Genomic DNA, 23,435 nt, shown 5'->3' on the forward strand with positions numbered 1-23,435 from the left:
AGTATTGCAAGGGATTAATTATAATTTTTTCCATACATTAGGGACCAAAAAAGCTCCTTGACAAAAATTAAGGAGCATAACAGTTTCAGAAATTTTAAGAAAGATGCTAAGGAAGAAGGACTGAGAGATGACTGTAACATACTTAAATACAAATGCGTAGGTGATATAAGTTAAGTGGCTCTAATCAGATATATGCTCTGGTGAGCCGCAGAGACAGCATCATGCCCAAAGCAATGTGATCACCAAAAAGACGACAATGGCCAGCCCAAAACAAAATGTCACGATTGCCATGAACGCCTGCAGATTGTAAAAGAATTTGGATAGTTTAGATTGGACTGAGGAATTTTATCGATTAAACTCTGTATGATTTGCCCTATTATTTTAATACCCAAACAAATAATTTCTTTTCAATTTCACCGTTGCAGAAGTGTGAAAATGATACTATAATATTGATGGATGGTGGGATGAGATCAAGAAGCTAACTATCGAAATGGAAGGACCAACCCATTAATATATTCCATAAGCAATGTAACTAATTGATGGATGCTCGGTGTGACGCCCCAAAAGTTGGTTATCAAGGTAGAATAACCATGTCAGTTAAATAACCATAAAGCATCGCCCAATCCCATACTACTCAATTGAATACTTCCCACATCCCATACTATCTTCGTCTGAAGATCAAATATACTATAGGATTGAAACAAAATCATAAAACAAAGGACAGGGGGAAAAATAGTTCAGGAGATTACCTTTCCCTGAGACTCAAAGTGGAACTTGTCAGTAAACCATGATAACCCTCTGTCTACAAAAGGCGCCAATGCTAAAGCTCTGTATCAGAAAACACTCAATTGTATGAAATGGCGATGATTATACTCATCTCTTAAGTTTATGCGTAGCACAATTTACAAAAGGGCATTTTGCAATTATTCTCAGAAACACAGTCAACAGCCATCATCAAGATGTGCATCGAATTGGGAAGGACTAGACTTGGGTAAAGTTTCTTAAATGTTGATTATCAAATTCCCTAATAAAATCCTATCATGGCACTTCAGTGTACAATATTCATTCCATAAGAAATATCATCCACATGCCAAAATTTCATAACCTAACCTAACAGCAAACACTTAAAATGTGCACGCATGTTTTTTTTCCAATTAGAAGAACTTCCATGCTGCTACTCAAACAATCTAGATGATTGCTTCCATTCCAGTAAAAAACTTGAAAGGAAATTGCCATCAACAATAGGAGTTGTAACCTATGAAAAACAGTGACCAAAGTTTTTTAAAAAGCTCTAGACTGACTTAAAACCACAAGAGAGATAATTACGAAATTAGTTGTGTTGAAGATTTCAAGAAGGCAGCTCACCCTCCAGCTCTTACAAGTTTCGTCACTTGGCTACCAGCCCAGACCATGGCCATCACTTTGAGAAATCTAGACATGGGTAAAAAGTTATAGTCCATAATACTGACACACTTAAGAGGAGAAATCATATGAAATACGGTAATATAAATGTTCTTACCGCTCCACAGCTGCAAGATAACCCATCCTTTTAGGTGCTGGAACCACGTAAAGCCTAACAAACAACAAATTCCAAGTTAATATTGGATATAGCATTTTATCCACTGGCATTCAAGGGGTACAAGAATAACCCAATGCATGTTGCCTTAAAAACAAGACATAAATAAGAAGTCAGAAGAACTGAGATTCTTAATACCAACTGATTCGATGCATCAAGGTACGATATACACCTTAGCCTAGGACACTGGGATATCACCACAGAACATGGGCCTGGGCCATAGCCCCATATAAGGCTATTACAATATTAACCCAACTATATATCACATGTACATTTACTGTGTCTTATCAATATAATACAGATTCTTTTACCAAAAAAAAAAAAAGAAAAAAGAAATTCTTACATATGTCCACATACCACACAAAAAGAAATGTCGCGAGGTAGTATGCTGTGTTCAGTAGTCCATAGGAAAGGATGCCAGAAACTCCGTATCTCTTCAGCTTTGTCAGGATCCTGATAGATCAAACAAATGAGAGCTGGCCAAAACTATTTAAGCAAAGAAAACACTGTCAGAACAAGAAAGCTGCCTCCATCAGTAAGTTACACAGTTTCTTAATGTAAATGATGAGAAACAAGCATGGGAGAGGGAGGGGGGAGATCATAATTTACATACTTGATTTAGTAATGACAGATAAAGGTTTTGATTAGGGTATCATTAGAGCTTTCTTCCTGCATCCTCTATGACATAGAGGAAAAAATATACCTTCATTCCTCCCTTCCTTTGGCCTTCCCTGCAAATTTTTCCATCCCCAACACAAATGATGCATCTGCTTTTCTACTTATTATGCTTATTCCTTAATATTTTATTCATTATTCATCAACTTATTGCACGAAGTTGCTTGTCAAGAAATAATCACACCTTATCAACTTATTATGTAAGATACATAGAGCAGATAAGAAATTGTCTAGCCTCATTAAATTTCTAAAAGAGCAAAACAGGGGGGGTAATACATACTCATTGGCTGTCAGAGACTTCGCTTTCATATTATCTTCTCTTTCTGATGAACCTCAAAATACCCTGTGGTGGTTATGACTTAACACACTTGAAACTTCAAATCGAAACGAGGACCAGACACTACTGTAAATACACAGTCAAACATTTGAAGATAGCTCTATTCAACTCAGTATGTAGGTGAACAGCCTGCACTACAGATGAAAAACAAACTAGAAAGCAAATGAACGAACATATGCATGCGTTTCTACTACTCATTATTTAAGTTGACACCAAGGCGCTTTTTCATATGATAACACATCGCCTGCCCAATGTTCAAACTTCAAAACATTGCTAAATTTCACATTTTTCACAAAATAATAAAAACCAACAATTGGATTATGGATTTCCGTAGCTAGTGATCGATGGTGGCATGTGCAGTGTATGCATTAAGACATATGGCAACTTGTGCAATTTAACTAGATGCTCAAGTCTGAATGACAGGATTGGAAATCAAACCCACAACTGTTTGACCAGTAAATAATGTCCTTAATTCAAAATATTACCCAAAAAAAAAAAGAAAGAATCAATATATATATATATATATATATATATAAAATCTATAAGTAGTCGCGCTATTTATTCATATTTAGTTCACATGAAAAGAGCCAAACGATTGCATGCTTCAACGAACATAAGTATTCATATACCTTCATGGTTGCCTGCATCTGATTGCTCATTTGCCTGACCTTACACCAACAAGAAATATGACAATAATCCAATTAATCATCAAAACAGGTAAAATCATAGACATAATTCATTCCACTGGTAAAACATTTAATGAGGAAGAAAGCTTTAAAAAAAAATAATAATAAAGAAACGTTATATTTGCTAATCTTTATCAGAGGATAGTGCAACCAATCTATCTATTACTTTAAGCGCATTTCTGAGAAAAATACAGATCTTTTTTCCCCCCGTATATTGTCATTATAGTTAACAAAATAATCATTTCAAAGAGACTCTTTAACTTTCATTTCAGGGCATCATACCATTGAAGAATCAAGATATGAAACTCTCTAATCAGTCCAGCACGCATAAACTTATATTTTTTTGACAAACTAAACGCAGATAAGAACTAATTTTTTTAACAAAAATATAAGTAGTTGGTATTACAGATGTAGTCATGAACATCAATCCTAAGACTTGTTGTTTCAGAACATCATTTTCAAATCCCCTGCTGCCCCTTCATCATTGTAGGTACATTTCCCTGTTTTTCTATTATCACTCTCCATTACCAAATAATACTACATTTGACTATTATCCCAAATTCAAACAAACATCTTCCAAGGTTTTTTTTAGTACAAATTGCGATTTGAATCAGCAATCGCAGTGATAGTGGTAAGCAACTGTTACATCGCATACTTTTTCTTTTGGGTATACACACTGGTGTAGTTATTCCAAAGAATTTCTACCCAAGAAGTTCGCTTGGGGTTAGCTCACTAAACGAGTTCCGATTTAGTCGATATTCAGAAAAATAAGACAGTATAAACAAATTCTACAGTAAAATTAACTTAAGGAGGCATTTTAAGGCAAGAATTGCCATAAGGAACAAGCAGCAGATTTTCCGATACTGAATTCTAATTCTAATAAACAAATGAATCAAAATCACACGCACACATACAAAATCAATTATGAAAACACATCAAGAAAAGGATAAGTAAAAAAAAAAAAACAGTCGAATATCATGATACATTACTCAAACTGTCGCCGCTGTTAGCCAAGCAAGGCCTTCTATGGAGGCTGTGATGCAAACGGGTATTACTCCGCTTAGCAAAGAAACCGCGCACAAGTACGCCATCATGGATGCCCTTGGACCCAAATTCGCGCATATATACACAAAAATGATCAGAACAAGAGGATGAAATCCACAGAAAATGAAACGATAAACAAAATCTCATTGATAAGAAGCTTTTAAAAAAAGGGGGGGGGGATTGTTAGGCTTTAAAGAACTAATACCAGAGAATGGGGACGTGAAGGGGGTATCCATATAGAGTGGTGAACAAGTTTGACAGTAAGAGACATTGGAAGAGAGATTCGCGTGAGGAATCCCAAGCAGAATAGTGCGTTGTTCAGCTTCAGCGACGAAACGAGGATGACAACTTACAAACTCTGCAAGCGAAAATCATTTTTTGATCCTTGTAGTTTACGTTGATTTTTTTTGGCAACATACTCACTACACTCAATCGTTTGACTTTTCGAAATTAAGCCCCCTCACATTTATTGAATTTTAAGTGAATCCCTATGCTAGCCATGTTAGTAATACCACCTCTATTTTTTAATATAAAACTTAGTTATTGATTCAATTTGATTCCCGGTGCAAAACTAAAATTCACTATTTTTATATTTATATATTTTGTCTCTAAATAATCTTAATAGTGATTACACATGTTAAGGAGTTTTTATTAAATGACAGTTCTAATGTACATAATTAATATAGGTAATTTTAAGAAATATAATACACATTATAACAAATAACTAATTTGATTAATTTTCTTAATATCTATAAACTAGTTTTTTAACTCTTAGGTTAAAGACCAAAAGTAGTATTAAAAATATGATGGCATAAATTTAGGTTTATGAAAACCAAAACCTAGGTTTCAGAATCACTTTTCCGCAAAACGAGGTAATCTCCTCCACATATTTATTTCGTAATCCGTAAAAGCACTTCTGAAACCATGGTTTGATTTCTATCCAAACACCTCCTAAGTTTATGAGGATGCATATTTGATTCCATGGTACTGTCAGCCATGTATCATGACACAGGCAAGGACTTACCGTGTATGAGGATTCAAACCACTCAACAACCAAAAAAAAAAAAGCAAGAGATTCGAATGATTAGTCCTCTAGTTCTATATATAAATCAAAGAAAAGTCTTTTTTATCTTATTTATAAGTACATTATTAAGTTTTTAAAATGAATGTATTATTTTGCCCCTCGTGTAGATAGTGTATATATTAAATATAAATAAAATTGAAATGTTGTTATATTTGAAAATATAATTAATGCATTTAAAGTTTTTTTTAATTTTATACTAAAAATGTCTTATAAATAAAAAGAGAGAAGTATATGATAACTATTCCATACTAGACTGAACAGGAAAAAAAAATGATAGCATAAAAGCATAAATGTGGTTTCAAGTGGTCAAGCCAAGCGTCCATAAGACCATTTGGCTGTCCCATCTTAGATACCAATTGTTTGATTACAACTTCAAGTTCATCGAGTTAAAGATTAGTAAAATCATTATTAAAAAATAAAAATTAAATAGTCGACATAACAATATTTAAAGCACTTGCATGAAACAGCATCTGGTTAGAATAATTTATTTGCTTTAAATCAATTATATTAAGATCAGAAAAAGCCACTTTGTTTTATTCTTGTTGTCTCCATTTCCATTTAGCATATTCAGCAACTACACTCAATCATAATTATGTCCTGCAAAGCTTGAATCACACACACACAGACACACACACACATATAGATGCATAAATATGTATATGCATGTATTTATTTATTATGATAATGAGCCAGTGGTTTGGCCAAAACAATTGATAAAATATTTATATTTGTTTCTTTCAATCTAAACAAGTCATAGCATCTCCTGCAACCAATGATTTTTTTTCAAGCAGATCTAAAAATCAAACATTAATAATTAATAGGCCTGGCTTATTTGACTAGATAGGCCTAACAACAGGTTAGGTTTAAAATAAACTAGACCATAAGCCCTTGATAAGAGTTATTCTACTTTCACCTCTAAAAAGGAGTATGACCTCTTAAATATGAAGTGATGGATTTGAGTATGTGAATCATAAGATATTTTTGAGAGAACTACTCATATTTGAGGTTGACAATGCTCTAACATAACTTCAGTAATACTAGATATTAGATATTGTCACATGAAAAATATTGTGCATGCTTTTTCTGTTTTTTTTTTTTTGGGCAACATATGATGACCTCCAGCTGTACTGACAATTATAGTATTCTTTTAAAGTCCATTACCAAAAAAAACCGCCCCAGAGACAGTATAAAAAATTAATAAAACTTTGCTTACCAACAATGTCAAACTTCGTTTAAAAGCTTAGGGCTCATCGATGCTTCTCAGATGCCAACAATACTATATTAAAATGGAATCTACAATACATGAAAGCAATAGGTGAATATAAAAAAATAATATAATATTCTGGAAATTGGTTATAAAATCTCCATCTTCTTCTTCACACAGTCATATTCGCACATTGAATATCCGAATATACTGCCATCTATCTCTTGAGAAGCTCCTATTGATTCATCACTACCCTTTTACTTTTCTTCACTGTTTTGTTTTGAGACTTTTTGGAATATGTGTGTGTCTCTCTTTTAAGCTTTCTTTAATTTTTTTTTAATTACTTTTGCTGCTAATCAGTTCTTTCCTTCATATATAGATCATTTATCAGAAACACAAAGAAACTTGAGGGGAAAACATATATGGAAGTGAAAGAAAATGCCATTATGATTGAAGTGTAATATGAACTAATAATCATTCATTTGTATTTAAAATAAGACCCTGGGGAGAGGGAGTCAATAATATCAAAGAAAAATTTGAGAGGAATAGTTCAACCCAGATTTTAAAAGAAATGTCCTTAGAGTCTCAGAGGGTAGTGGTGATCCAGGATGCTTCAAGAGATGTGAGTACAAGTGCAATAAAGAAGGTTCTAAAACAGCTAGCTCTAAAACCTGGAGATGAACTCACAATTCTTGCTATATTTGGTATGTCTCATAGAACGAGAATATTTTTTCTAAAAATGGAAAGGAGTCAAAAGGGCTCAATAGTGAAATAGGGACTTTACTGTTCTGTTGCTTAGCACCACACATCATGATGCTGCATAGAAGATCCTGATAGAATCTTAAAATGTAAATGCGAGTTAAATATTAAGTTACTTTCTGAGGAAGAATAAATTATAATTTAATAGTATTAGAGTCATCTGCATCATAACCTATTATTACCGTCTGATATTTCTGGATTCCTAAGTCCCAAGTCCTTGTTATATTCCTTTTGCCCATCAGGGAACAAAATCGTCAAGATGGATTCAAGATCATTTATTGCAACAGATGGGGAAAATCTTCAAGAGGAACTTGGCAAGATAAAGGAAGAATATCATAACAGACCACAAGTCATGAAACTTTCTGAGTATTGTCAAGCAAAAAATGTGAGTTCAGTCCAATATAATTTCATAACTTATATCAAGTAACTAACTGAAGAGTCACACTAGAGTATTGGACACTTCAAATAGGTCTACAGATTGCAAAGGGATTTCATGAACTTCAACATAATGATTTTTATACCTGCAAGTATGATGACATGTATCACCCCTTAAGTGTTTGCTTCAGTTTCTCCAACAGAAAAGTAAATCCCAGACATTTTTTTACAATTGTCCATAAGTTATGCTTTTATTGTAAGAATCTGATACTAATAATTACTCCATGTTGAAGATAGGATAGGTCTCAATTGTGGGGAAGCTCTCCTAGCATAGTCCCCCCCCCCCCCATCCACAATGCTTGAATTTGAAACCTTGTTTAGAAGATATGAGTTCTTAACTACTCAACATAAGTATCCTTTTTTTTCTGGATACTAACTCTTGTTTATTGTCTTTCACTGTAATGGCTGGTGAAATCACTCTTGGCTATGGTGCATCTCAGCTTGTTTTCCAGATAGAAGTTCTTGCATACCCTTCTCAAGATGTTACTTGTAATGCTGTCAATATGTTTAGGGCTACGTGCTTGATACTTGACAGGTTAGCTTCTATATCTTTTCCTTAGCCTGCAAAAGCAAAACCAATTAACTACATGTTTTGATAGATTTGCATAAGTAGGCTACGCTTTTGAGTTCAAGGTGATCTTTGACATATGAATGACTGGTCTGGATTTTTCATCTTTCTTACCTTGTTCTCTTAATTTTTCCCTGAACTACCATTTGCTCATTCATAATGTTGGAATAGACATATCAGGCTCGAGCAAATTACATCTAACTTTATAATGTTATGAATTGCATAACTTAATACTTCCTGCTGATAGCCGACCCCACCTAGTGGGATAAGGCTTCTTGTTGTAATACTTCCTGCTGATATAAACTGTCTTCTTGTCTGGGAAAATTTTATCTTAATGCAGACATATGAACAAAGATAAGAGGCACTGCATGGACAACCTCGCTTGTGGTATTTATAGGATAAGGAATCGCTATAGCATTCAAATGCTCAGAAAGCCAAAACTAACAGAGAAGAGCAAATCATTTGCTGAAAGATCAGATCACGTGAGAAATATGGAAGTGACACCAGGAAGCTCAGAGGCAGAATTTTCTAATAAGAGTAAGTCTATTCTTTTGCCCTAATATTATTGACTATAAAATATCCAAGTATATGTGCCACTGTTAGAGATTATGATACAAATATTTATAATGATGCACTTAAAGACTTCAGTTTTCAGTCATGATACAATTTCCCCTCCAATCTTTTATGATTACTTAAGTCAACGTAAATTTTACATTCTTTAAGCCGCATGGTTGAGGCAAAGTAATATCTATAAATTATGAAACTCCATATCACGGCCATCATGACCATTTTAGGTCCTATTGTCCCATTTAGTCAGTGAGTGAAAGGTTTGGAATAACTTTTTATGAAATCATAGAACTTCATCCAAATATTCATACTTTGTGGTGTATAATGAAGTATCAATTAAGATTTTTGACCAATAAACAGTACATTAAAGATAATCTATGGTGAATCAAACAGGAACTAGATCATCATCAAGCGAGAATCTCATGGAAACAGGAGTTTCAATTCTTCAATTTGAGAGTAAAGAGAAAGGACAAACAGAAGAACCTCAATTTGAGATGAAAGAAGAGCTCACAGAACCACTATGTTCAGTGTGCAAGAACGAAAGACCAAAACCTGGATGTATGAGAGACTTCAGTTACTCTGAGCTTTACACAGCCACAAAGGGATTTTCCCAGAAGAATTTTCTATCAGAAGGTGGATTTGGATCAGTGTACAAAGGGCAGTTAGATGGAACGGAAATTGCTGTTAAACAACACAAATGTGCTAGCCTTCAAGGGGAAAAAGAATTTAAGTCAGAGGTCAATCTACTACGCAAAACAAGACACGAGAATGTAGTCATGCTGTTGGGGTCATGCTCTGAGGGAAACAATAGGCTTCTTGTTTATGAATATGCATGCAATGGTTCACTGGATCAACACCTATCTCGTAAGATTAATAGGCTTAAGTTTAGAGTAACCTGTCATTATGATACTTAAAAGATGCCTATCCCACCAGTCTGGTCTTCAAAAGATAATTACCAACAAATCAATATAAACATTTTGAAAAGTACACCAGTTATATGCTTAAAAGAGTTACTTTATTTTCATTACTGTCCATGAGGATCAACTCACATCAGTATGGAACATTACTGTTTTATGTGGATGGTTAATTGGAAGAAAATTAAATTTAAAATGCCTTTTTTTTTTGGTCCCTAACCTTCAAAATATGTTTCTAACAATTCATTTCAGAGCTTTGTAGCCAACTTTGTTGACATGAGGTTATCAGAACTCATGGCAAGTTTTAATGCAATTTTTGAAGAGTTTTGGACAGACTTGATGGTGATTATCTTCTGAAAAATACAGTAGAATAAGCATCTTTCAAAGACCAGAATGACAGTTTACCATTAAATTGAGAGCTTTCACATGCTCTTGATATGGCTCATTAAAGACTAACTTCAGCCAAATTGATGCAGAACACTCTCGAGCTCCACTTAGATGGGAAGATAGGATTAAAGTAGCTACTGGATCTGCCAAGGGCTTACTATACTTGCATGAGAATAACATCATACATAGAGATATGAGAACAAACAATATCCTCTTAACACATGATCATCAACCACTGGTAAGAAAGCATGCATCTATTATCACTAAGATAATGGTTGCAAAGACTTCACTTCTTGTGATGAAGATAATGAGATAGAAAAACTTAAATGATAGTGGTTAAAAAGCACTCTAAGCTAATTGAGTTTGTTCTTCACCAAAAATCACTTAACTCATTTTCTTCGCTTCTTAATGGACATACTAGCTGGGAGACTTTGGTTTGGCAAGAAGTCAACATCAAGACTCAATCCAGTCAACAGAGGTTGTTGGGACTTTAGGATATTTGGCTCCAGAATATGCAGAATATGGCAAAGTGTCAACTAAGACAGATGTTTATTCTTTTGGGGTAATCCTATTGCAGCTAATAACTGGAATGAAGACCACAGACCAAAGACTTGAAGGCAGAAGTCTTGTGGGATGGGTAAACAACATTAATGCCATTAAGTTTTACTAATTCATATATATTCAATTTTTTGGTACAAATTAAGCTCATAAAAACATCCACACTTTATATGTGCTTGTTTTCTTTGGATTTATTAATCACTTTTTGTTTACTGTAATTTTTACTTGTTAGCACTATGACTAGTTCTTCTTAGTCAAATCTTACAATATAACTGCTGATGCGCATTTGGAGATAACAGAATCAAAAAACCAGGATAGAAATTTGACCCATATGAACCAAAAGTAATAGTTTAATGGCTCATACTAATTGATAGAGCATAATGGCGTCGTACTATTTATATAGCCACCCCTACCTAAGGGGATAAGGTTTTTGTTGTTGTTGTTGTATACCAGTCTCTTCCACTCCAAAGAGTGAAAGGAGAATAGAAAGACCAAGATTTTCCGTGTTAATACTATGATGTTGTCTCATGTTAATAATGCCTTGGGTTCTGTCTAATGAACTCATCATTGTTCTTGCAGGCAAGACCACTATTAAGAGAAAGGAATTATCCAGATCTAATTGACGAAAGGATCATGAATTCTCATGATTACCATCAACTATTTTGGATGGTTCGAATTGCAGAGAAATGTCTAAGCAGGGACCCTCACAAGAGATTAAACATGGGTGAGGTAAGTCTTCATTATTCACTAAACCACTGTATAAAAAGAAATGAAATGTATATAATTATCAAATGCAACATTTCAAAATTTTACTCCCATTTACATCATAATGGGGAAAAAAAAGGGTATTGTTTCTATGTTAATGCCAGATGATCAAGACATTGTACATGATTTAGAAATCTAAGCATCACAACCATAGTAGATTTAAGGAAGAGTTTTCTTGGTCCAAAATATATTCATTGATTGATTTTTTTTTTCATTTTTACCCATAATTAAAACAGGATTCAAATAATATCAGAAATAAAGCACTAGTCACAATTACCAAATTTTGATGTACTGAATTATATTGGTTGGATTAATGTGATTACAGGTGGTTGATGTTTTAACTCAAATAGCAGAGGGCAAGATATGTGGGAACATAAAGAGAGATTACTTCCCTGTGAGGTCAGATTCATTATACAGCACATCAGATGAAGGTGAAGAAGAATCATCAGAAGATGAAATAATGAATAATGAAGAAGAGAGTTGCAGTACCGATTCCAGTAGCAGCGTGAGCCAGATGGGTTTAGGACTCTCTAACCCTCCATCCCCTCCTCCAATGGAAGAGCATGACCAATTAACTATGGACGCCCCAAGTGCAGAATGAAAGGATTTCATAATTTCCAGGGATACCATGACAGATATGGAAGCGTAGATAATTGTAATTGGAAAGAAATTTGGAATTTGGATAGTTGACTTCTCCATGAGCACCAAATAGGTGAAATATTTGGAAGAAAGAATCAACTCCACTGCATTACTGGTTTCCCAAAATCCTTTTTTTTTTTTTTCAAATAAAAAATGTGAATTACGGTCTACCATGAATTTTTTTTTTTTTTTTATAACTACTGAGTATTGTCTGCTGCCACTGATAGTGACTTCGTTTGCCATAAAATGTATTCATTCAGTTGTAATAAAATTTCTTCTTTTTTTTATATTACGAAATGTAATAAATACACTCACATATATGCAAATTACAAAATCAACGCCCACATACGTGTCTACTTTGTAATTTTTAATATATTATATAACGTAGATCTTCTGCATACCTAAAAATAAAACATAGTATTTGTAACTTATGAATAACTTGTAAATAATACAACTTTCTACAAAATATATAGATATAAATCACACATTGACATTAATGGACCGTATGATATCATTATATTTTATGTCAGGAAAATTGTCCCTTTTTATCACATTGTCCACGCCTTTCAAAATAATACCTGTCACCATTGTGAAGCTGTCGATGTCTTCAACTCTCCATTCCTCTACTAAGCCTATAATATATTAATAAAAACACTCCAAATATCCCCTTACCTAGGAAGTTGTTTCTATGCTGTGTTTTGTTTGGTTGAGGAACCTTGCTCTAGACTAAGAAAATTATTATTATTTTATAACTTGTTTAACTAAGCTCTACCTAGTGATTTTTTATTGCTCCTATTTAAATTTAGAAGAATAAGGCAGACATAACATTAGTCTGCAAATAGGAGTACTGTGAATTCTGTGTTCTTCAAGATCAAGCAGAAATGTATCAGGCAAGCATACGAGGTAACAGAATACCTATATGAGAAGTTCTGTTTATTCATCTTTACTAATTAGCAATCAATCCAAATATTATCAAATCATTGCAATTTAGTAATTTGTAAATAACTTCGGATAATTAGGGATTGGAATAGAGATTTCTTGAACTGTTTTATTAGCCCATGTTATGGTTGTTCCGTAGAATAAACAGAGTTAAGCCGAAATCACATAACCAAACTAGAAAATCAATGTCATGTCACATGTGTATTTCTTTCTACGCAAGCACTAGTGCATCAAATCTTATAAAATTTCTTGCGAATTTTTTATCCAATATTGTCATGAAGAACGTGTGAATCTACTTTGATTTAATGGTTATCGTCACACTATGCTATTCATTAAGTGATATGACATCAATTTACCATGTGTAACAGATGACATAACGTGATGACAGTCATTAAATCAAACTAGATTGACGAAATTTTCTTAATTGAATTAAGAGAAAATACCACATATTATATAGAACAATCCAAATCCATCAAAATGGATGAATTCTTTAAAAATCCTCGTATGGTTATATTTTCTTTGACCTTGTTGACATCGAAAAGAACAACAAATCGACGGCAACAAACACAAAAACGAAGGATGTGAGGAGACAAGAGAGCAGTTCAAGAACCATATTTGTGGAGGATGCAAGAACAGAAGGCCGAGAAAAGGATGTAAGAGGGAATTCACATATGCAGAACTTTATGCAGCAACAGATGGGTTTTCTATGAAGAACTTCCTATCAGAAGGAGGTTGTGGTAAAGTGTACAAGGGGCAGCTTCATGGGATAAAGATTGCTGTGAAGAAACACAAAAACATTGAAAGTAACAAGCAAGGGGACAAGGAGTTCAGGTCCGAGGTTGATGCACTCAGCAGAGTGAGACATGAGAATGTTGTTGTCATGTTGGGATCATGCTCTGAAGGAAATCATAGGCTTCTTGTCTATGAATTTGTCTGCAATTTTTCACTCAACCAGCATTTACACCGTAAGACTACAAAAAAAATGTTAACTTTTTGGGTATTGCAAGTAACAATAACTGGTTAATTAGGGACTAATAATATTCACAACTTTTGAATAGTGTGACTTTCTATGTGTATTCATATTGTCTGAAATTATAAATTGTTAATTAAATCAACAATATTAATATCAGTATGTCTTTAAAAATTGGAGGAAGCTACATTATTCACAAGTCAAGAATCGTACGCCTTGTTTTGAGCTCTGTGAAAATATAGAGAGTCAATTCTAAGTACAAGATGTGAAAATATAGTCTTGCGCGGATCATGTATTTTAAAGTTTGGACATTACTGTGTTGTCTAAATAATGCGCTTTCTACCTGTATTAAGGTTGTTTGAAATGATGGGTTGTCAAGTAAAAATTGAAAAAAAGTCACATTCTTCACAAGTTATGAATAGCTCAGCTCATCTTTAAACTCTAAATGTAATTACAAATTGAAGTTGTTGTTATGTTGTTCCTCGTTGTTCATCACATATCACTCACGGAATTTGGGGTTGGAATAATGCAGAACACTGCCGGAGACCTCTGAGTTGGGAGAACAGAGTCAAGGTAGCCATTGGAGCAGCAAGAGGATTACTATATTTGCATGACAACAACATCATTCACAGAGACATGACCCCTAACAACATTCTTCTTACTCATGACTTTGAAACATTGGTAATTAATCATATCACTCTCCCCTTCACACACACATGCATACTCCTTGGGTACTAAATGTAAGAGTTAGTAAAGGTATTTGATTTTGCTTTAAATGTAAGATATCAATTTGTCCCTTACATTTATAATTTTTTCCCCCTAAACTCTCTCTGTTCATTATATATGTTAAGAGGGTTTTCCATTAAGAAGTAATTTTCAATGCAAATGATTGTAAGGAGTATTTTAGAAAAACTAACACACATTTCTTACAAATAACTAATTTAACTAATTTGTTTAATCTTTACAAATTTGTTATGTAACTCTTATATTAAGGATCGGAGGGAGTATATGTAAAACATGTTTTCTTGTTGGTTGACAACCTGAAAAATTGATGACAACAAAAAAAAATCAAACAGTTGGGAGATTTTGGGCTGGCAATTACAAGGGAAGAAGAGAAAGAGACGGCATCTGAAGAAGAATGTGTAGGAGGAGATGAGGATTATGCGGCACCAGAATATGTTGAAGATGGGAAATTATCCACAAAAACAGATGTTTACTCTTTTGGGGTGGTTCTCTTACAGCTTATTACTGGCATGAGAACTACTGATAAAAGAAGACTTGGAGAAAGAAGCCTTGTGGAATGGGTCAGTGTTAGTTCTTTTTAAAATTCAATATCTTGGATTTATGAAACAGCAAAACACGACCAAAGAGAGTACTCAATAAAGTTATTGAACGAGAAATTCAGGTTAACAATTTGTCCAAAGATTTAGTTGTTAATCTACAGAGTATAATAACATCATGCTGTCCATATAGTTTCATGTTGTTTAACCCCACCCATAATATCTTTGTTTCATTGTTGTGAGTGATTAATTATGAATATGTGAAGCAGGCAAGGCCACTGTTGAGAGAGAGGAAATGTGGGAGTGTGATAGATAAGAGGATAAGGGAAGATCATGACTGCCATCAGTTGTATTGGATGAGTCGTCTTGCCCAGTCATGTCTCTCTAAAAATCCTCACAAGCGTCTAACTATGGCCCAGGTGAGTCTCCATTTTTTCCTTTTTTCCTTTCCTTTTATTTTTTGGGGGCAATCATGCATCCATTTACACCCTAATTTTATTTTTCTGATGCATTTAGCAGTCCGATTTTATTTTTTTTAAATTTACATCCAGCATGTTAAATGTACTAAAAAAATAAGATTAAAGTGTTGGATGTAGCCCTGTCCTAATTTTATCTTCAATCTACTGTTATATATGCTGTTATTTTTTTTTCAAAATATGTATATTAAATAGAAGAAAACTTGATAAGTTATTGTATTTTAGAACAAAATTAATATGATTTAAAATTTTTCTAAGTTCCAGGCAAACATATTAGAATTACCTTATAAATCAAATAGTTTATTTAGGAAGAAAGTGAAAAAAAAAAAAATTAAAGGTTAAAATTGTCTAAAGCTCACTTTTATTTTTATGTCAAATTGATAGCTTCCCAGTGGCCCCAAAAATTTAAAAAAAGAATAGCATTAACTTTAAAAACGATATACATGAAGTCAACTGTATTAAAAGATTTTTTTTTCCGAAAGTAAATAAATAACAAAAATATGGTTCGAGAATAAGTGTATTGTTCATGATTTTTAATTACTGTAATTTATTATATGTGTTTTTTTTTGTTGGGACAAATAGGTGGTGGAAGCCTTGAGTCACATAGCAGAAGGATGCAAATGCAATGACAAGCAGAAGAAGTGTAGTTCCCCTTACCACTATGATCCATCATCCCTTCTCATCTCTGCTTCTTCTATGACTTAAACTCAAGGTTGAATCAACCCCCTTCCTTTCCAAAGCCTCCTTCAAGTCGATAATAACATAATTACATTATTAGTATTCTTTAATTTTCAGACAACTAATGATAACTTTGTCTAATAAAATGTGAATGATTGTCTTCATCTTACTTTTATTTTTAAATATTAGAATTTTCGTACAGAATTGACTTTTAATTTTACGAGCTAGGGTTAATGTAAACCCCAGACTAACTCATTAATGAAAATATGTACATAAAAAATTACTCCTCCGGTCCTAATTATAAGACCCAATTAACTTATTTGAGGAGATTAAGGAAGTAAGTTAAATTAGTTATTTATAATAAATAAGTGTTGTCATTCCTAAAATATCCTTGCTAATTAAGTATATTGGCTAAAACTATCATTATTAGAAGGATTATCTTGGAAAAAGATGCATAAATATAAGAGACAAAATGGATTGGGGTCTTATAATTAAGATCAAATAAAAAGTCAAATGGGGTCTTATAATAAGGACCGGAGGAGTATCATTGTTTAATTCTCTTTGGTTATATTAGAAGAGCCTAACCTCCATTTGAAGAATCATTTCTTACACATAGATAAAATTTAACAATATTTACAATAAAAATTTGAATTTTTCAATTTTCAATTTAAGAGTAATAAAGTTTCAAAATACATCAAAGTTCTTTCCACCATAGACTATAACACTAATAAAATGTTGCATTTTACCTAGTCAACAAAAAAAAGAAAAGCTAAGGTTACTTTCCCATTAATTTTTTTTAAAAATTTTATACAATTAAACGCCAAGCATATTAATGCTAGATTCAAATCTTAAACCTGACAGGTCACATTGTTATTAGAACAACCTTTCGTTAATTATTTCCCATTAGTTAAAACCAATTTTAACAATTGAACAGCCTCTTCATTCCAACAATTTCTATAAAATCAACTGTCACATGGTGACCCAAAATCGAGCGTGGCAATTTTATTCTCAATAGTTTAAAAGTTATATAGCTGCTTCTTAATTGAATTTTAATTCAAGTAAAATGTCAGCTCTCCTTTAAACTAATTATATAACGAAATTGAATTAAACACAATTCTGAATATAATGTTTGACACACAAAAAAAGAAACATTTTCCCTTTTGCAAGTTGAGATTCCCCCAATAAATTAATAATGAAACTCTCAAAAATCTCATGAAGAACTTTATTTTCTTGGTTTTGCTAAAAAATGAAATCACATCAAAGTTACAGTTAACAACTTCAACCAGAAAACATAGGCAAAGAAATGCGAGAGTTGTTTCCCTAATCACCACGCAGAAGCAATACACCAACATTTCATGTTCAATGTTATTTTACAAATCACTCAGTCAAATGCTTCCAAAACAATTTTTGAGTTCAACCAAGAGTTTCGTTTCATGCCAGTATACAATTACACGCAATACAATGAGAATTCATGAAGCCACAAGCAAATGTATTATCAATGCACAGGTCCCTTAACCTAAGAATTCAATGCAATAAATCACATTCATTCTACCATCTTTCTGAATCAGGAGACACCAAGACCTGACAGACTGACTATGTTTAAAACTCAATGAGAGGATATGTAATCAACTGCGGGTTTCGATCCGGACAAATCTTACGGAAGATCAGACATTTGGCAAACACCAGGCATGTTATTCCAAGTGCAAGAATCCAAACCCCATACTTGACTAGGTGATGAGATTTCCGCAGATATGTAGTTGTAGTCGGTGGCTACATCATCACCACTGATGAGGGTTGCTATGGAATCGTTCGTGTCGGCATGATTATTGATTAATGCAGGGGCTTGCTCATACCAATCTGAAGCAAGCAAAGCGTCTGGTTGGGGAATATTCAACATAGACATGTCTTGATCTTCACTATTGGGGGTCAAAGCCTGGTAAGCAGATTCTGATTTCAGAGCCTTTTCTGCAGAAAATTGAAGTTCAGCCCGGTAAATTTTGCAAAAATCAGAAAACCAGTTCAATCCACACACACGGTAAAGGAAAAAAGTGGGAAATACAGCACACATCTGTATAAAAACCAGTAACTGAATTTGCTGCGAGGCCAGATACAACATAGAAAAGAAAATTTATCGTTGGCATTAATCTAGCATTAGAAAAGAAAATGTTTTCAAGATCCTGGCCAGTGCAAGGACACTGCATTATAGTTTATCAGTTATTTGGAGACTGAGACTTTATGAACATACGAGGCAACCAACCAAATAAACTAAATGACAACATCAAGTTCCTGGTCATATCAAGCATGAGTGCATCAAATAGCATGGTTTGAGTGTGCGAACTATTCTAAGGTACTAACCATTTAAGGTCTGTGGTTGCAGTTCATCAAATGAATTTCCGTTGGCACTAACAGCAAGACATTCATTCAATATTGAAGTTGCACCAAATGGAGAAACACAGTCTGCATAATCTTCACATTCTGTCTCATACACGTACAAAGTGGAACTGTCGGCTCTCTCACCAGGGGTAGCAGTGGATGAATTTGAACTCTTGTCAGAGCAATGGTTCTTTGAACGGCTCAGATTCTTGGACTGATGAAGTAAAGCTTCCAGGAGGCCACTGTTATACGGTGAAGAAGAATCTGACTCCAGTAAACTAGTTGGCAGGGGAGTACCTGTGAAAACATCAGCTGGCTCTAGCAAAGAAGGCGGAGGAGATGCGCCCCAGCTGCCTAGATCAGTTTCTGGATATTGGAGTGAAGGGAGCTCCAGCTTCAAAGCCTCAAAAGTTGGCTTTGAAGTAGAGGAATTGCCATTTGAAAGCGAATGGCTGTAACACAGTGAGTTCTGTGAAGAGGGGCCAGGATCAAGGGGAGAATGGTATCCAATTGATTGCACAATCTTATCATAAGTATAATCTTGAATATGGTGTAAAGGATAAAACCCATTTCTGGCCACATCAGATGAACTAAGGAATGGCATTGTTGAATCATGAAAGCGCTTAAGGTAAGGTAATGTTGATGGCATAAAATTACAATGCTGGGAAGAACCAAGACCTTTCAGCAGGATATTATCAGCAGAAATGTCAGGAATCTCTGGCAAATAAGGAAAGCCTCCCTGATTGGCATTCAGACTGCCAAATAGAGTATCATGTTTCTGATAACTGTTTTCCTGCAGAAAATCATTATGTCCGCTATCTCCAATTTTTCCAGCAGTGCTTCGGCCTTGTTGACTCTCTTTTGATTCTTGCAAACACACTTCAGGAGGATATAGAGGCAAGCCAGCCCGCTGACGCCGCTTTATACGAGTATTCCAGTAGTTCTTTATCTCATTATCAGTACGACCAGGCAGCTAAAAGCAAAAGAAATTAATTTAAAAGGTTAAGAAAATGAATACAACTAAAACTGAAAACTGGTTTGCAGCAGAAACTGATTGTTGTACCATACCTAAAACAATTTAACTGAAAATATTAGGTATTTCAAAACCAAGAAGAAAATATCATATATGAAGATGACATAATAGGCCCATAAATTTGGGGAAGGGGAAGAAATATCATAGGTTGCAACATAATTAACCCATAAGATGACATTGTTATCTATACATAACTGAAGTACGCACATAAATGAAAATACGCATGCATATGCTGTGAGAGAGATTTGGTATCAGTTGAAAAGAAATATAACCGACCAAGGATGAAACAGTATCTCAAATTAAAAAAGAGTTTCAGCTAATAGCTTTCCAAAATTACTTGTGCCAATTTTTTTTTAAAATCTTGATATTCAATTTTGTTATTAAATTTAAAACTCCACCAATTTAATATCTGCTTGTTTATTGTAAGTACAATATTTAGAAAGAATTATTGCTATACCATTTGCCAGAACACTAAAACAATTGCAAAATAAAAAGTGAGCACTAGCATATTTTTGTCCGTGTCAAGTATCCCAACTCCCAGAACTCCAACGGCAAAGTGTCATGGGCAGCCTTACTACTATCTTAAAAAGGGAGGGAAAAAATGTTAAGTGCCACATCGATCTGTCAGGCATGAACCTATAATCATTTCATAATGTACTTCATAAAGTTATCAATTAAAGCAACACATATCAAAGTTTGAGCCTAAAAATATAAATTTCAACTCATTGTATATGCTGCAAAAGAATTTAACGGTTGCCCAGAGATGCATGTCTTCTAAAGCTTCATGCCATGGGGATGATTATAACCCCACGAAGCCAAATAATGACATCCAAAAAATCAACAAAGTATTCAAAGTTCTTGTCTCCATAGAAGTTGTCACAGAAAATCATAGCAGCATAAAATAAACCATCATACAGAATGTGTGAAGTTATTCATTAAGGCATTACAAGATGACAAATAAATTGTGTCAAACCCCATTGGTAAGTCTGGACCTCTACATCAGATATCATACTATAATCATCCATGTGCAGATTTTTGAACCTATCTGTTTTCTAGAATATTCCTATGCTACTTACGTAATCTAGATAACTTGCTCTTTGTCGTTTGGGACAAATAAAAAGAAAGTAATCTATAGAAGTTTCATGCAAAAAGATACAAAAAAGATGTAAGAATAATGACATCATTTATAGCGAACAGAAAACATATTTTCCAAAATTAGAGGGGGGGAAAATGGATGATAACTACACAGTTTGTCAAGACTAATCTATAATATGCTTACATGTGCAGCCATCCGTGCCCATTTGTTTCCCATCTTGGCATGGAGTTCAGCAATCAACCGCTCTTCTTCTGGAGTAAAAGCTCCTTTCTTTAAATTTGGCCTTAGGTGATTTGCCCACCGCAGTCGGCAGCTTTTGCCGCATCGGGACAGACCTGAGTGCTTCTGAACAGCATTCCAGTTCCCTTCCCCATGCTTCTTAACATAGTCCACCAAGATAGCATCTTCAGCAGATGTCCATGGACCTTTCTTCAGAATAACTCCACTGGCACTTCCTCCATTACACTCATCATTCAACTGTGGTCCATTCTGATCACAGGGGAGTTCCCCGTCTTCAATCTCATTGATCATTCGACTCATCCCTTGTACTAGTGTTATGTAATATCTGCCAAAAACTTCAAAACCACACAAACTTAAAAAGGCAAAAGCAAACCGGAAATAAACCCATACAAGTCCTAATTTTGCCTTCCAAGATACTAAATTTCCTTTTGCTCTTAATTTTTTGGTCGGAGAAGGGGAGCAGACCACATCAAGATGCAGGCAGAATGATATTCAATATTCAGATGATAAAAAGAAAAAAGAATTACTACAGCCCTCATACGGAAAAGAAAACAAGTGGAAGCATCATAAAAGCCAACCTCCTTTATCCTTTTAAAACTCCTTTTAATAAGTGAAGATGACAGAAGGCAAGTAAAACAGTAAGCATAAGAATTAAATAGCAGAGTTTCTACTTCAGCAAACAATAAAAGTAATTAATGATGATCTCCTGTGATCACGAAAGCACGGATTGTCCAGACCCCTTAAAGAGAAACCAAGTATAACATCATAGAATCAAATTAATTATAATTACCCAATTCGGAAGCAAACAAATAGAGGAAGAACATCCGTATTACAGGAGATGGAAAATAATAGCATCCCAAGACCGATGAAAGTCAAGCATACCCATAAGACAGAATTTATTTTTCCACCGACCCGACAGATGGTGTTTATTACAAAACAGTACACATACGTTTTCAATAACCTGAGTAAATCGCAGTTTCTATATTTAACAAAATAATAGTTTCACTAAGTTTACAAACCGAAATCCCGAGACTCAATAGATCCAAAAATCGAAAAATTGAATAACAGCCCAAGCATAAAAAGGAAATCGAGGAACAACATAATATGATACCTACCAAGATATCAATATTCAAGCAGCAATTTTCCTTTAACGACGACTTCTTAAGCAAGCAGAGAAACTCAATTAGAGCTGAATTCTCAACCAAAGCTACTCAATGAGCTATGAAATGAGTCGAATACCTAAAATCGATCCTGGACAAGAAATGAAAGAACATTAATAAGACCGCACAAACTACTCGAATTTTATGCAGCAACCACACCAATAAAACGAAAAAGGAGTTACAATGGTAACGAAACTAGTTAAGAAATTGGAAATTAAACAGCGAGAACCCCCATAAGCGGGAGTACTAACCCTAATCTACGAGATTGCAAGCAGAATTAAAGCTTTTGAGAGATTGTACAATAGCAGAGCAGAAGCTAACGCGCACGGAAGAACAAGCTGTAAGTGAAACCAAAAACCAGAGACGAAACGGGGAAAATGTCGGAGTTATGTGATGTGGATTGAAATTGAGATCCTAACCGTAGCTTCTGGAAGAAGATCCGAGCGAACAGAGACAGAACACGAAGATCCCAAGGCAACACTCACAAGGTGAGTGACAAATGGAGAAAAGCAGAGAGGAGAGAGAAAAAGGGGAAAGAGAGAGAAAAGACGAAGAATTTGCAGAGAGTGAGAGTGGATGCGTGAATGTGAGAATTGAGAAAGAGAAATGGCGAATGAAGAGACGAAGTAGGGGAGAGAAAGCTGGGAAGGTCACCACCACCTTCAGTCTCTGGATTTTATTCATCAAGATCATCAACAATAATAACAATAATAATAATAACAATAATAATAATAATATCATGAAATACACAACAAATAAATGTTATTTTAATATTATGAATATGATTTATTTATGTATTTTTTATGAGAATTTTACAATTCAAATATGACGTGAATAAAATACTCTGTCAAAAAAGATCCAGTCATATTTGATATTTTTCACTACATTGTTAGATAAATGTATTTTTATAATGAAGACTAGCTTAGTATGATTTATTCATGTATATTTGTATGAGATTTTTTCTAATTCAAATATGATATGCTTAAAATACT

General features: G+C 34.1%; 4 protein-coding genes across 5 annotated transcripts; 2 read left to right on the top strand and 2 right to left on the bottom strand.

Moving 5' to 3' along the window:
• LOC114746093 (uncharacterized) lies at positions 1 to 4,338 on the bottom strand. Its single transcript, XM_028934274.1, has 8 exons — positions 4,264 to 4,338; positions 3,218 to 3,256; positions 2,532 to 2,583; positions 1,934 to 2,029; positions 1,520 to 1,573; positions 1,366 to 1,431; positions 750 to 828; positions 1 to 297 (listed from the first exon to the last, which is right to left on the bottom strand). Exons 3-8 carry the CDS (start codon positions 2,558 to 2,560, stop codon positions 220 to 222), a joined length of 402 nt encoding a protein of 133 aa, XP_028790107.1. The 5' UTR covers positions 2,561 to 2,583; positions 3,218 to 3,256; positions 4,264 to 4,338; the 3' UTR covers positions 1 to 219.
• Positions 4,339 to 7,177: 2,839 nt separating this feature from the next.
• LOC114746092 (probable serine/threonine-protein kinase PBL7) lies at positions 7,178 to 12,160 on the top strand. The gene is made up of 9 exons (XM_028934273.1): positions 7,178 to 7,310; positions 7,608 to 7,750; positions 8,241 to 8,335; positions 8,709 to 8,905; positions 9,329 to 9,799; positions 10,326 to 10,474; positions 10,658 to 10,873; positions 11,374 to 11,523; positions 11,885 to 12,160. The coding sequence occupies exons 1-9, from the start codon at positions 7,178 to 7,180 to the stop codon at positions 12,158 to 12,160; spliced, it is 1,830 nt and encodes a 609-aa protein (XP_028790106.1).
• A 919-nt stretch (positions 12,161 to 13,079) lies between these two features.
• Positions 13,080 to 16,568, top strand: LOC114746097 (proline-rich receptor-like protein kinase PERK8). The gene is made up of 6 exons (XM_028934279.1): positions 13,080 to 13,101; positions 13,680 to 14,102; positions 14,640 to 14,788; positions 15,184 to 15,411; positions 15,657 to 15,806; positions 16,446 to 16,568. The coding sequence occupies exons 1-6, from the start codon at positions 13,080 to 13,082 to the stop codon at positions 16,566 to 16,568; spliced, it is 1,095 nt and encodes a 364-aa protein (XP_028790112.1).
• A 1,363-nt stretch (positions 16,569 to 17,931) lies between these two features.
• LOC114746101 (transcription factor MYB33-like) lies at positions 17,932 to 22,923 on the bottom strand. 2 transcript variants are annotated; one of them, XM_028934285.1, is made up of 5 exons: positions 22,863 to 22,923; positions 22,399 to 22,534; positions 21,227 to 21,618; positions 18,897 to 19,887; positions 17,932 to 18,506 (listed from the first exon to the last, which is right to left on the bottom strand). In XM_028934285.1, the coding sequence occupies exons 3-5, from the start codon at positions 21,581 to 21,583 to the stop codon at positions 18,196 to 18,198; spliced, it is 1,659 nt and encodes a 552-aa protein (XP_028790118.1). In that variant the 5' UTR covers positions 21,584 to 21,618; positions 22,399 to 22,534; positions 22,863 to 22,923; the 3' UTR covers positions 17,932 to 18,195. The 2 variants fall into 2 exon arrangements, with proteins under 2 accessions (XP_028790118.1, XP_028790117.1); XM_028934284.1 differs by lacking the exon at positions 22,863 to 22,923 and adding an exon at positions 22,695 to 22,771.
• Between the last annotated feature and the right edge of the window lie 512 nt (positions 22,924 to 23,435).

The sequence above is a fragment of the Neltuma alba genome, unplaced genomic scaffold (genome assembly GCF_004799145.2).
Source record: "Neltuma alba isolate B1F8T4 unplaced genomic scaffold, ASM479914v2 tig00004897_pilon, whole genome shotgun sequence".
Classification (NCBI taxonomy): domain Eukaryota; kingdom Viridiplantae; phylum Streptophyta; class Magnoliopsida; order Fabales; family Fabaceae; genus Neltuma; species Neltuma alba.

Bases quoted from the DNA above. Each gene is read 5' to 3' on its own strand.
- LOC114746092 (XM_028934273.1), top strand. From the start codon at position 7,178: ATGTCCTTAGAGTCTCAGAGGGTAGTGGTGATCCAGGATGCTTCAAGA. The intron at 7,311-7,607 runs GTATGTCTCATA...TTTGCCCATCAG, and splicing joins CACAATTCTTGCTATATTTG to GGAACAAAATCGTCAAGATG. The intron at 10,874-11,373 runs GTAAACAACATT...TTGTTCTTGCAG, and splicing joins GCAGAAGTCTTGTGGGATGG to GCAAGACCACTATTAAGAGA.
- LOC114746097 (XM_028934279.1), top strand. From the start codon at position 13,080: ATGTATCAGGCAAGCATACGAG. The intron at 14,103-14,639 runs GTAAGACTACAA...GGAATAATGCAG, and splicing joins ACTCAACCAGCATTTACACC to AACACTGCCGGAGACCTCTG. The intron at 14,789-15,183 runs GTAATTAATCAT...AAAATCAAACAG, and splicing joins CTCATGACTTTGAAACATTG to TTGGGAGATTTTGGGCTGGC.
- LOC114746101 (XM_028934285.1), bottom strand. From the start codon at position 21,583: ATGAGTCGAATGATCAATGAGATTGAAGACGGGGAACTCCCCTGTGAT. The intron at 19,888-21,226 runs GTAAGCATATTA...TTTTGCTTTTAG, and splicing joins GGGCACGGATGGCTGCACAT to CTGCCTGGTCGTACTGATAA. The intron at 18,507-18,896 runs GTTAGTACCTTA...AATTTTCTGCAG, and splicing joins GCAACCACAGACCTTAAATG to AAAAGGCTCTGAAATCAGAA.
- LOC114746093 (XM_028934274.1), bottom strand. From the start codon at position 2,560: ATGAAAGCGAAGTCTCTGACAGCCAATGA. The intron at 1,432-1,519 runs GTAAGAACATTT...ACCCATGTCTAG, and splicing joins TATCTTGCAGCTGTGGAGCG to ATTTCTCAAAGTGATGGCCA. The intron at 298-749 runs GTAATCTCCTGA...TACAATCTGCAG, and splicing joins ACTTTGAGTCTCAGGGAAAG to GCGTTCATGGCAATCGTGAC.